Raw genomic sequence first — 12,738 nt, 5'->3', positions numbered from 1 at the left:
TGTTGATCCTGCACAAATTATGCAGTCATGCTCTGAGTTGTACAATTCAAACTGAGAAATTGGCAATTATGTATTTGAATCGTGTGGAAAATCAGTAAAATTTTTCATCGTGTAAACTAACAAGCATATGCCTGTATGTACCTGCACACATGATCATCAGCACGAATACCACATTTCAAGCATCAAAAACAAAAGCGCTGGTAAAACAAAAGTACCGTATAAAACATAACGTTTTCAAAACATGCAAATTATCCAATTTGCAATTTTGTCTCATGAATAGAACGCAAAAAGCTGAGCTGTGTGAGCGAGCATGTGCGCAAATGCATTATAAGGATATCAATATGTCACTAGGGTAGGGCATATTTTTGAACTCAGAGATTTTCAATGTGGTATGACTTGTATTATATCTTGTCATAGGAAGGGAAATTCCCGCTAGATATTGCTAAATCATTAGGTTTGAAAAATGCTGTGTCGACAGTTAAAAACGAAAGTAGCGAGTAAGAAACTATTGTTTATTGTTAACAAAGCAAAAACGTACGCGACCTGAATCATCAGATCACACATGTCTCACCGTGATTGGCTCCGGAACTGCTGATGTCACATCAGCTATTGAAGCAGTTTGCTATATAAAGCTGAGGGCAAAAATCTCTACAATCATTTGACAAGATAACTTCAGAAGATTGCAAATGGCTGGTAAGTTGTTCTTCACGTTGACGTGCTTGACTATGTTCACAATATGTCTGTCGCACAAAAATCGAATTCATAAAAAATTTGACTTCGATCAAACGCTCGAAAAGCTCGAACTGACAGAGTTTCGAAGTCTGCTACTGGAAGCAAACTTATTCAACAAGCTCAATGACAAAACAACGAGCTACACAGTGTTTGCACCGACTAACAACGCAATTAAAAAAGCAAAATCTTTGCTTTCGGATAAAACTCGGTTGCCCGAGCTTTTGATGTATCACGTTCACTATGGTCCTTTTCCAACAAACAAGATTGAGTCCAACATGCGACTGAAGACATTGCTTGGCGGACAGAAGAAAATCAGACTCCAAAGATACAGAGGGGTAAGTCGACAAATATCCGGCAACTCATTAATTATGACGTGAGCTGTAAAACTACTGTCCAACAAAAATTGTGCAATGCTCATTAGTACGCAGTAATTTTATCGTCAAAAAGTCATTGTTCTTTTTGTAGTTTGGATTGACTGAAGTGGAGAGGGGCTTTTCATTCAAATCTACATCGTTTGAGTTTTGTTTAGTTCACTGACTTGCACTCTTGCACTAGAAAAATTTGGGAAATCCCCTAATGAGAGCACCTGTAACCATCTGAGGTCATCATTAAAGGGTGATAACAAGTTTATGTTTGCGGCTCTCGTTAGTACTTGCAGGGGGGGACAAGGAAATTCCCTGGCAATATTTTCCATACTGTGGTTTTCATTTGTAAGATTTAAAATTTCAAAATTATTACTAACGTCACAAATTATGTAGAAAAGTAAATACCACTTTGGGATTTTTTTATCTCCTACTAGATTAAGTCTTACAGGCGTCAATGTCTGCACTGGTATTCGCTTTATTTATCAAATATACTAGTTTGATGTGCATTTAATGTGCCTGCAATTGTAAAAGTCTCATAACTCTTTGATTTTTGTCACTTACGTTTGTTCCATTCAAAACATGAACTTGCTAGGTAAATTATGGATCGTGTGAACCATTTGACCGTGTGGTGGACTGGACATACCAAAATGGTATCCTACATACAATAGATGGTGTGATGAAACCGCCCGAAGGCAACTTTTATGATATCTTGAAAGAAAACCCTGCATTTTCATCATTTCTTAAATACATAAAACTGGCAGGGTTGCAAGAAACGATGAAGAAACAAACACCGATGACACGTGAGAATCATGATTTATGTAAAAAAAAAGTTTCAGAACTGTGTGTCGCACATGCATAGCACAGATGTTATTTTTAGCGTATTGTTTTATATTTTGTGCTTCTATTCAATAGATTATTTTCTTCACTACATACCAGGAAGCATCTGCCCTATTTTTAAATTACCTTTGATTTTTTTTCTTCTTATGTTTCTTTCTTATTTGTGCGCAGTTCTAGTTCCCAGTGACGATGCCTTCGCGAAAGTCCCAGAGAGCGTGGGGCAGAAATTAAAGACAAGCAATGAGTACTTGGTGAAAGTTCTTCAATATCATGTCGTGAGCAATTTGATATGCTCATCAGCTTTTGAGACAGGAAATGCTCCAACATTCGAAGGAACTGACATCAGTATTACGGTCAGCAAGCAGAACGTTGTTTTCAACGATAATTCAAAGTTGATTCAATCGGATATCATTGCTTATAATGGAGTCATTCAAGTCATTGATACGGTTTTGCTACCGCAACAAAATGATGACAGTGTATTACACGAGGCTTTGTAAGCAGTGGAGAAAATAAAAAATTATCGATGTAGAATTTGTCAAGTATCTTATTATTTAGTGTTTACTATTGCCTCGAGTGAGGGACTATACACCTGCGTCGAGTGCCGAACAATTTTGAAAGAAGAATTTATATTATCCAATTATCCATTGGGAACATTTGAATTTAGTAACATTAGCATGAACGGGGATGGGCTTTACTTGATGTAAAATCAACTAGTTTATTAAAGTGTATAAAACAATTGTAAATTGAAGTAAGCAATTCGCCAATAACGTAACGTTGACAAAGCAGGTTCACATTTGCCACGCAGCAAACGTGAAACATTTGTTTGCCGTGTCTGTTTAGTTCAGCCCAATTTTAGTCATAATGTCATACCACGATATTTTTGCGTTTAATCTTAGGAGATCAACAGTTGAAAAATTTCTCGAAATATGTCTGGCTTTTTGTTGAATGTTAAAGAAAAATGCTACACAACAAAACACCTAGCCGACATCATCTTTGACTGACCTAAACTTTACCTTTACACACACGTCAACTCCCTGCACGTGTAGAATCCGGAAGAAGAAAATATGCCTCGTTTGCCCACCCATGCTACATCATGGAGAACCATGCTGGATGTTAACTGGTAGAAAATGTGTGACGTCATCGTTTCTAAGTTTTCCTTTCCTTGATTCGTTAATAAATCACGGACGCTAATTGCATTTTATTCAAACTTAGTCAACCTGCAGGATAGCGTGCAAGAACACATGTAATTATGGACCGAACAATTCTTTGCAGTTTGATATATTGTACTCTGTTTTTTGGCGTGTTCCAGTCATGGGCGATGGAAATTCATGAAGAGAGGACATCCGAAGCAAATGATGAAATCGGCAAAAAACTCAATTTTGATAAAATGTTGCAAAAGTACAATTTGACATCATTCCGAAGTCTGCTAATCAAAGCAAAGGTGTTTGACAGACTTAACGTTACTTCAACAAGCTACACTGTATTTGCACCTACAAACGATGCGATCATGAAAGCAGAATCTTTGCTCACGAATGCCTCTCGGCTGCCCGAAGTTCTACTGTATCACGTCCATTTAGGTCCTTTCACAACAAGAGAGGTGAAATCAAACATGCGCCTAAAAACTTTGCTCAAATTTCAAAAAAAAATCAGGCTGGAGAGATATAACGGGGTAAGATGGATCATTTTGTGTGATTGTAGATGTGTGTGGTACATGCGCTGATTATTATTAAAACAATTCGTCTTTGTGTCCCATAAATTAACGTGTTACATTGATCAATGCTTTGTTAAAACAATAGGCTGAATAATTGATTAACGGCAGTTTCAAAGAACTGCAAAAATAAAGTTGTCTCTTAAAATAATCATTGATTCAAAGAATATAGCTGTACATTTATAGTTTGCAGCATATTCTCAAAACGAGTGAGCGATTTCTTGCCAATTTTCTTTTGGTTTCATTTTTCCTTTGTAAAAGTACATGGTCATGACCACACGCGGTGTAATTCCTAGTATTCGATGATGATTATCATAAATACTGAGAATTTCATGTCACGTGTTTGCACGTCGTTATTACGCAATGCCAAGTTTTGCCCGAGTTGCTTTCAGGCTTTGTACTTGTGCATGTCGATATTTAATTGCAACGCGTGGCGTGTGTATATTTCCATTTTTGGTCCAAAGTGCTTTCCATTCAGTGCGAATTGTCTTTTAGCGATAACAGATAACTCCTTTTAATGCCCAATGTCCCGTGACGAAACGGGACAATCAGTCGCAGAACGCAGTGTAATCAGTCGGGCAGTGCTGAATTTATGAATATTTTAACGTTCTAATTTCGACCCTGCGCTGGTTATACACATGGCAGTTTGCTAACTTAATTACGCTTGAACTACATACATAAATAATTTCATAAAAATGCTAATTATACATTATTTTCTAAAATTTTGATTAATATAGACGCTTTAATGAACTTTGAAGCTATAGATGTAATGCAGTTAACATGATCAGTCATTTACATGATCCTGTGATTCCTGTCTAATAGTAAACCATCACTCCGAGAATTTTTGTAGATTGCACAATTTCGAAGGCTTAATAATTGATAATTATTTTGTATTCAGTTGGTTTTTACAATATTTTGATGAAGTCACGGCACAGCATGGTGCAAAAGAAATTGTGTAAAGATTTTATAAGTGCACCTTTATATTATGATTCATTTAATAAATGTTGAAACCTTCGAAGTGGACGGACACTAATGTAACTATTTTATTTTATTCACCCTTCAACTTCAATGTACATCTTTCGATCGATACAGTTTTTATTCTCAGCAGTCAAATCACTCAAATGAGATGAATCAAAATATATCTAAACTCAGTAACTTAAATTCCTCACTTTGGCTTTACTTTACTAATCACAGAATATAGTTATAGCGTAGACAAATCATCAAACAGAGAGAAGTTATTGTGGTACACAGTCCAAATTTTCACTAGACAATGAGAATGCTAAAACTTTTACAGCTCATTAGACATGACCTATGACATTGATATTGTGTCACTGACATTGTATATGTTAATCATAGGTGATCTATGGATCATGTCAACAATTCGGCAGTGTACTGGATCATACCTACAACAATGGTATCCTAGATACAATGAATGGCGTGATGAACCCACCAGAGGGAAACTTTTATGATATCTTGAAAGCAAATGCCGCATATTCCTCGTTCTTCAAATATATAAACCTGGCACAAATCCCAAAACTTATGCAAAAACAAGCACACATGACTTGTGAGTATCTCCAAGTTTTACCTTTCAAAATTTGGTATTTGGAAATCAAAGAGTCGAATTTGTATTCAAAGAGCAGCGAGATTTAGCCTCGCTCAGCATTAAGTCAGCTCGTATCGTATAATGCTACTTTATCAAATTGGCAATTGAGTTCTGTGAATATTTATCAGACTGGAGTGATCTCATATTAGCCGAAAGATGAGATTGATTATAACAAGCTGATGCTTGATAGTTATTTTTGTTATGCAAAAACAAAATTCATATTTTGAAAACTTGAAAACACTGTCTTGCGTGCATGTTTTGCCAACTTTCACATAAAACCATTACTACCCAATTACCCATATACCTCGTATTGTAATATGGCTTCCTGAAACTAAGAGGTATGGACATTATGAAGTCATTTAACACTCATGAATTTTTAATGACAAACAGAAAGTATTAAAAATCATACGTGATGCAAAGGTACGGCAAGAGAGTTTGTTGTACGTATTGAGTCTGATGAGGGCCCCATTCGGCAGCCGAAGACCATAAATTGAACTACTTAAATTACAATTTGTTTAATAGCTACATTGTCGATGTCTTGATTACAAGCTGTCCTTCATAACATATTCACTCTTGTATTTGATATATTTTCTTATGGAGTCTTAGGTCTGTATAAGTTATTGCTTTTCTCTAGTATTACTTCCAAACGATGCTGCTTTTGCAAAACTACCACCGAACGTTGTGGAAAAAATGAAGACAAGCTTCGCGTACCTCCTCGGCATTCTTCGATATCATGTTTTGGAAAGTATAATCTGTCGTGTGGCTTTCCAATCAGGGGTCGTAAAGACATTCGAAAGCAAAAACATCAATGTTACTGTAAGTGACAACGAGGTTGTGTTTAACGGCAAGGCAAAGTTGATTCAAGCTGACATCATTGCCTATAATGGTGTGATTCAAGTTATCGATACTGTTCTTCTTCCACCTCAGAATCAGCTGGATTTTTGAAGTGTAGGTTTCTTGCTGAACAACGAGTATTACTAATTTTTTGTGAAAATAAGTACCGTTAGATAATTTTGTGACACTAATACATTAGTAGATTATACTGAAGACGTTGAGAGAGATAATGAGAGAGATATTTCGATTCATTAATCGTGTTGACTGTTAGCTATGGTCTTATTCTTCATTTCAAGAACTGAAAGTGGAGTATTCATTTTAATTGTTCGCTTGACAAAGCCCACATCAGTGTAACAAAGTAACATTTTGAATTAACTGCTTGCGCATCCTTCCAGAAATACCTGGGCCCGTTTTTAAGGAGATCTCCTCTTGATTAAACGGATCAATGAGGGAGTTATGAGCGGTCACCATGAGCCACGCGCAAAAAAATTTAATGAAAATATCGCCTTCATATTGTGAGAGCAACGCTAAAGACCCAAAATGGAAGCTTGGATCATAGTTATTAAATATACTTTACATTATAGGCAAAGTTTAAGTGCTTCCATTTGATGTCAACATGGCGTTTTGCTATAAACTATGAATGGAGCCAAATTTTATGTTCTTAAAAACATTGTAAGAAACGTAGGACTTGTAATTGTGGGAAAATCATTGCACAAAAAAAACCTCTGTATAAAATGCTTTTGCTGAAACATTCTTAGTAAATATCACAATTTTATTGCACATATTTTTCTTTCTAACACAAAAAGTTTTTCTTGAAGTTTTGTCTATAAGAATGTCAGTTAGGGGGGGGGGTGGCAGCTGTTGAGGCCCCACAAAAGCTTGCTCCAAACATGGATAAATTTTATGCATGAAATATTTTATTTTTTTAATCCTAACATTGTAAAGTCAAATTATTTGAGTTGCATTTTTGTGATTGTGACTATAATGTTGGATTAATGAAGTCGTGTTTGTAATCGTGTTACATATGAATGGCATTAGAGGTAAGTCATCAGATTTTGATTTGTAGGGAGAAATATATAGCTATGTTTGTTTTGTGTGTGTGTCAATTAAGAAGAATTGTCATTATGCAAGATCAATGTCATCTCGTGTACAGAGAATATCACTCAGACTGAAACTCAAACATTCCAAATTAGCTTTCCAACAGCAATACAACAAAAAAATCTCTTGAGGATTTAGAAAGTCTTTGTTTGTTCTTTATTTGTAGAACATAAATTTTTTCACTCCACAGTCATCTCATTACAAAGAAACATGTCCGTCCGTAACGTTTGTCAAAAATATGAAAAAGAAGTGTTTACTCTGTAACAGTACTCAAGAAATATGATAAACAAGGCATCCTTCATGTAGCAGTCTGGCAACAACCCTCTCCTGGGTAGAGTCCACACGATTATTGAAACCATAATATTAGTAAAAATTGCCATTCTGTAATACTGTTGCATATTCACATTAATCTATTGGAAAAATCATTAAAGTTTATGATCCTATTTGTAGATGTGTGCTTCTGCCCAGTGTACAGTTGAACGACTGCTAAGGTAATATTTCCCAAAATATACAACTGCATCCATAAATGTCTAAGCAGTCATTATAAATAAACGCATGATTTCAAGGATATTAGTGATTAAATGTCCCGAAAACTGAGGGAGGTTTAGTAAAATTCCAAGGGCTGCGCCCTTGGAACTTTTACTAAACTTTACAAGACTTAAGAGAACATTTCCTAAATGATGCAGGCATTTGTAAAAGTTTCCCTTCTCACGAGTTAAGATTTCAACATTTCTGTCCAAAGATACTCAAACCCAAGCTCCACCCGGTAAAAGTAATCACAAAGTAATGCGCACGCAGGTGCTGCATCGAACATGATTGGTTCGTCGTCGGCACGTAATCATTCGCGTATGAACTATCGAATGAGCATCAGTCTAGGAGCTTTTGTTTTTCCTCATATTACAAGCGACGCTAATCAAATTTATTCAACACGAGTTCAAATTGCAGAACAACGTGCAGGTACCTCGTATTAATTATGGAGCTCGTACTTTATTACGTTTTATCCTTTTGTATGTTTTCCACTATTTGTCTATCATGGCCGTTAGCAAGCACGGACGTTGATAATGGAATAAATCCCGAAATCAACTTCAATCAGACGCTAGTAAAGTATAATTTAACAGCATTCCGCGGCCTGCTAATCCAGGTAAAGTTATTTGAGAAACTGATGGATACCAGGGTAAGCTATACTGTATTTGCACCGACAAACGAGGCGATTGCAAACGCAAAATCCTTGCTTGCGAATGCCACTCGGCTGCCCGAAGTCATGATGTACCACATCCATGCTGGTTCTTTCAAAACAAGCAACATACACTCGGACATGCGATTAGAAACACTCCTTGGAAAACAAAAGAAAATTAGGCTCGAGAGATACAACGGGGTAAGACGGATCATGTTGCATGTTTGTATGGATGTGTGCTGTGCGGTACATGCTTTAACTATTATTCCTAAATTCCTTCTTTGTGTGTCCTATAATTGACTCATTATTTTTGTCCACTGCTTTGCAAGCGCAATGTAATGAATGATGGAATAATTGTAATTGTCCGATAATAATTTGTTTCCTAGAATTTTGTAGGTCATTAACTATTTGCAGCGCATTTTCAATGGTTCATGAAGATCGGACGATTTACTTTCACGCTTTTCTTTTGGTTTCATTTTTCCCGATGTAATGACATACTTAATGACCACATGTTGGGTAATTCCTAGTATTTGTGTTAATTATCATATAGTGTGCTAAACACTATGGCGTACGATTAAAGTCGTTTGATATTATTAGGGTTATTTAGCATTACAAAATTACAAATTCGCGCTAAATAAATTTACCACGAGATTTAGCTATTTCATGCTTCTTTTGAATATTTGATGCATTTTTCTCACGTATTTTTGTATCTTGGCGTCATTTCCTTTAAATGACCACGTGTCGTGAATTTCCTAGTATTCACGTCTATTATTTTAAAATACCAAGAATTGCATGTCACGTGTCTGTTAACATTGCAATCATTTGATGCTCCAGAGACGTTTTGTACTTTGATAATCATAACAATGCACAAACAATTCCTCGTCGTGAACAGGAAGTGAAAAAGTTGTGAAAAATTAAGCACAGTTACAATACAATACAATACAATACAATACGCTTTATAACGCTTACATATGAACATAAGGCCTGTTTCAAACGTCAAACTTAACATGCGTCGAACTCATTAAAGACAAAAGAAAATGAGATGAACGTCCTCATTATCTTTTGTTCTAAACGCGTTCGGTTCCTGTACAGTTCGACGTTTGAACCCAAGACGTTGTGTTTGGGATTCTGGAGCATTCAGGAGTGTACGTCATTGACTTGTGTTTCCAATCATTCAAACAAGCGAAACATTCATTCATTCATGAAAATGTATAAATATGTTGCTTTTAATTATTAAAATAAAATGTGAAAAAAATAACTTAGAACTTTCTCACATTTCACAATCTGGCAGTAAATTGAGAATTTAACTGAAAATGTATTTAATTAATATTGAACTATAGTTGTTCTATGGATCATGTCAACAGTTTGGCAAAGTGTTAGACTGGACCTACGACAGTGGCCTATTAAATACAATGAATGGAGTGATGAACCCACCCGAGGGAAACTTTTATGATATCTTGAAAGCAACAGCCGCATATTCCTCGTTTCTCAGCTATGTAAACACGGGAGGCTTGCAGGATTTAATGAATCTACAATCGCCCATGACTTGTGAGTATGATTAATGAAATCCATAGCAGGCTTGCCCTGAAGGCGTGCTATGGTGCATTGCAGTGGCGTAGCCAAACGCGAAATTTCGGAGGGTATATACTTTGGACCTCGTTGGTCTTTCTAGGGAGGGTCAGGGACCCTCAATAGCGATTTTTAGTGTTTCAGGCGTGATTTTGCATGATTCCGAAAATTATTTGCTGCAGGAAACAGATGATTTTTAATAAATAAGAAGTAAATAATCACGAAAAATCAGCATTGCTGAAGTAAATTTATCATTTCAAAAAGTTATACTTTAAACAGAGTCTTAGTGTCAAAGTGTCAAAGTACACTTGTAGCCACTGTAAATATATTATTTTCTGCTGTTAGACTTCAAAAAAACTTGTTAAACAAGTTGTTAAGGGATTAAACGATTTGAGAATGGTAGTAACATAAGTAGTCAATTAGATATCGCCCCCTTTTTCTAATTTCTACCCTTATTTTGTCTTTTTTCTGACCTTTGTTCATTAGGGGAGGGCTGAACCCATATTTCTCATATTAAGGAGTTTATACATGTTTAGCTTGAAAAGTCATAGGAAGCAGCGCGTATAATATGTGTAAGCTACATTTTGGGAGTGTTTTGCACCCCAACTCCCCTTCCCAAATAAAATCCTTTTTGCGGCACTAATCTAAGGTAAGTCAGCCGGATACATCAAAAATTTAAAATACTTTTATAAACCTTCTTAACTGTCCAATGTTCTTCAGAAATTTTTAACCAACAGAATTATTGCTATTAAATATGAATTTAAAACGAGACCCTGTATTTTGATTGACTTAATCTAGATCTGTCATTTCTCACCCATCACTATCTTAAGATCCAAGCTGTTCATATGCTTTGCTTATTTGTTATTGTCCTTTTATTTTATTGGTACCAGTGCTACTTCCAAACAATGCTGCTTTTGCTAAACTGCCTACAAGTGTGAAGGAAAAAATGCAGAGCAGCTATCAGTTTACACGCCACGTTCTTCAATATCATGTCGTAACTGAGATTGTCTGTGCAAGTGTTTTCGACACTGGTACCGTGCCGACTTACGAAGGAAGCAATATCGAAGTTAACGTGAGCGGAAACAAGGTTGTGTTCAACGGCAAGGCAGCGTTGATTCAAGCGGATACCATTGCCTATAACGGTGTGATTCAAGTCATCGATACAGTTCTCCTACCTCCTTCGGACTTGGTTTAACTGTAAACTGCAGCTGGTCAGTGAACTTTGTTTAGTGATGTTGTCAGAAGCTTTGGAAGCTTTCAAGAGTTGTGTGTATTTTTATTCGCCATATCATAATGCAAGAAACTTTGAGAAGTAATGAGATTGTTTTATTATAGTTATTTTTCTTTTTCCGTGCAAAAATTACAAAAATCCTCCAAAACCTCTTTGTTGTGTTTCATTACATACAAATGACTTGCACATTTTGTCAATGCTTAAATCATATAAAATTTACTGGTTCTTGTGCCCGTTCATTCAATAATTTGAAAATTTGGTACACCTATCATAAACGTTCAAGTAAGAAGCTTAAATTTGTGGGTGTCCTTCTTATAAGATGATACACCCTGTCACCCACTGCAAAAATTAACTGTGGGTGTTTGCAGGACACCCAGACACTCATCGCTTCCCAAGCCCCCGCGTTTTGTAAAAGAAGTTAGCTGTTATAAAAAGTTATTATTTTGTTGGCTGTTGCCTTTTTTTTTGACCGGCGTTAAAAACTTTTTAATGAATGTCTGTGTCTGCGGGTGTTTTTGATTCTACGTTATGGTTTCAAAAACTTTTTTCATCAGTGGGTTGAGAGTTGGTAATGATGGCGTCATTAGGAGACAAAGCAATCCCGTACGTTTGACGTGCTATGTGATCATTTATTCATTTTGCTCTGTAAAAACAACACGTTTATAACGAAAATTACGAAATAAATGATGCTGATGATTTTTGTTCAAATTCTTAGTCATAAATGTATATATATTTTGAAAAATGAAACTAGAAATTTGCCGTCGACCAACATTTATTGCATTAAAAAGCAGATTACCACTCTGACTGGTAAAATTTTCTGTCGTAACTAAGGCAACAACTTTGCAAATACTTCATGTTAAAACCATTTTAATAAAAATCCAATATGGCAGATAAAAAGTAAAAAGTCAATTTTAGTCTCAAATCTTAAGCCGTTAAGCGGTCCTCTTATTCCAAAGTGGACTTCTGGTGATATTTTGCTTGACGTATAACACCTTCAAATATCATAGTTTATAAGCTTGTGGAGAACATTTGTTTTATCTTTAAAAGGCACCGATGAAAGACAAATAAGCAACGTTGCCTAGGTGATGGATTCAAAATCCCAATCCCATAAACTGCAAATATTTGCTCCACTTCGCGTTATTGTGGGAAGGAAATAATTCAAAACCTTTTCAAGTAAGTTTTAAATCTTTTTTTCCAATGTTTTATGGAATGAAGTAATAATTGAGGCTTGTATGTGGTTTTGCTCGAAAATACAACTTGTATTTTTTGCGATGCCCTCCTATATTACCTAGTACATGTCTTATTGTTGGACATGCTCTTGTTCTTGTACAAGTTTTAACGTGTGAATGTTATGGATTGGTGATTGAGGTAGTTTTAGTGGAAAGTTTGATAAAATGAAAAGTCAAAATGTCTACCAATGAAATAATGTTATTTCATCGCGTGCGATGTGGCGAATGTGCCACCTGCCAAAAACCAAAACCCTCTCTTAAATAAAGGTAATTAAAATCCCATTATCTAACTGTTACTTCACAAAACCCTTTTTTGAAATAATTTGTGGAAGTATTTCTTTATTTACTTATGCACTAG

General features: G+C 35.8%; 2 protein-coding genes across 2 annotated transcripts; both read left to right on the top strand.

Annotated features, from left to right (window-relative positions):
* Positions 1-636: 636 nt before the first annotated feature.
* Positions 637-6,334, top strand: LOC124447245 (transforming growth factor-beta-induced protein ig-h3-like). The gene is made up of 6 exons (XM_046998141.1): positions 637-1,067; positions 1,690-1,897; positions 2,106-2,428; positions 3,163-3,603; positions 4,999-5,206; positions 5,880-6,334. Exons 1-6 carry the CDS (start codon positions 687-689, stop codon positions 6,188-6,190), a joined length of 1,872 nt encoding a protein of 623 aa, XP_046854097.1. The 5' UTR covers positions 637-686; the 3' UTR covers positions 6,191-6,334.
* Positions 6,335-8,034: 1,700 nt separating this feature from the next.
* LOC124446692 (transforming growth factor-beta-induced protein ig-h3-like) lies at positions 8,035-11,299 on the top strand. The gene is made up of 3 exons (XM_046997546.1): positions 8,035-8,552; positions 9,692-9,899; positions 10,811-11,299. Exons 1-3 carry the CDS (start codon positions 8,151-8,153, stop codon positions 11,113-11,115), a joined length of 915 nt encoding a protein of 304 aa, XP_046853502.1. The 5' UTR covers positions 8,035-8,150; the 3' UTR covers positions 11,116-11,299.
* The last annotated feature ends 1,439 nt before the right edge of the window (positions 11,300-12,738 follow it).

The sequence above is a fragment of the Xenia sp. Carnegie-2017 genome, unplaced genomic scaffold (genome assembly GCF_021976095.1).
Source record: "Xenia sp. Carnegie-2017 unplaced genomic scaffold, XeniaSp_v1 HiC_scaffold_22, whole genome shotgun sequence".
NCBI classification, from domain to species: domain Eukaryota; kingdom Metazoa; phylum Cnidaria; class Anthozoa; order Malacalcyonacea; family Xeniidae; genus Xenia; species Xenia sp. Carnegie-2017.
This window is presented reverse-complemented; position numbering and strand designations above follow the sequence as displayed.

Coding starts and splice junctions, on each gene's coding strand:
- LOC124447245 (XM_046998141.1), top strand. CDS start 687: ATGGCTGGTAAGTTGTTCTTCACGTTGACGTGCTTGACTATGTTCACA. Junction 1,068..1,689: donor GACTCCAAAGATACAGAGGG/GTAAGTCGACAA, acceptor TGAACTTGCTAG/GTAAATTATGGATCGTGTGA. Junction 5,207..5,879: donor AAAACAAGCACACATGACTT/GTGAGTATCTCC, acceptor GCTTTTCTCTAG/TATTACTTCCAAACGATGCT.
- LOC124446692 (XM_046997546.1), top strand. CDS start 8,151: ATGGAGCTCGTACTTTATTACGTTTTATCCTTTTGTATGTTTTCCACT. Junction 8,553..9,691: donor GGCTCGAGAGATACAACGGG/GTAAGACGGATC, acceptor ATTGAACTATAG/TTGTTCTATGGATCATGTCA. Junction 9,900..10,810: donor TCTACAATCGCCCATGACTT/GTGAGTATGATT, acceptor TATTGGTACCAG/TGCTACTTCCAAACAATGCT.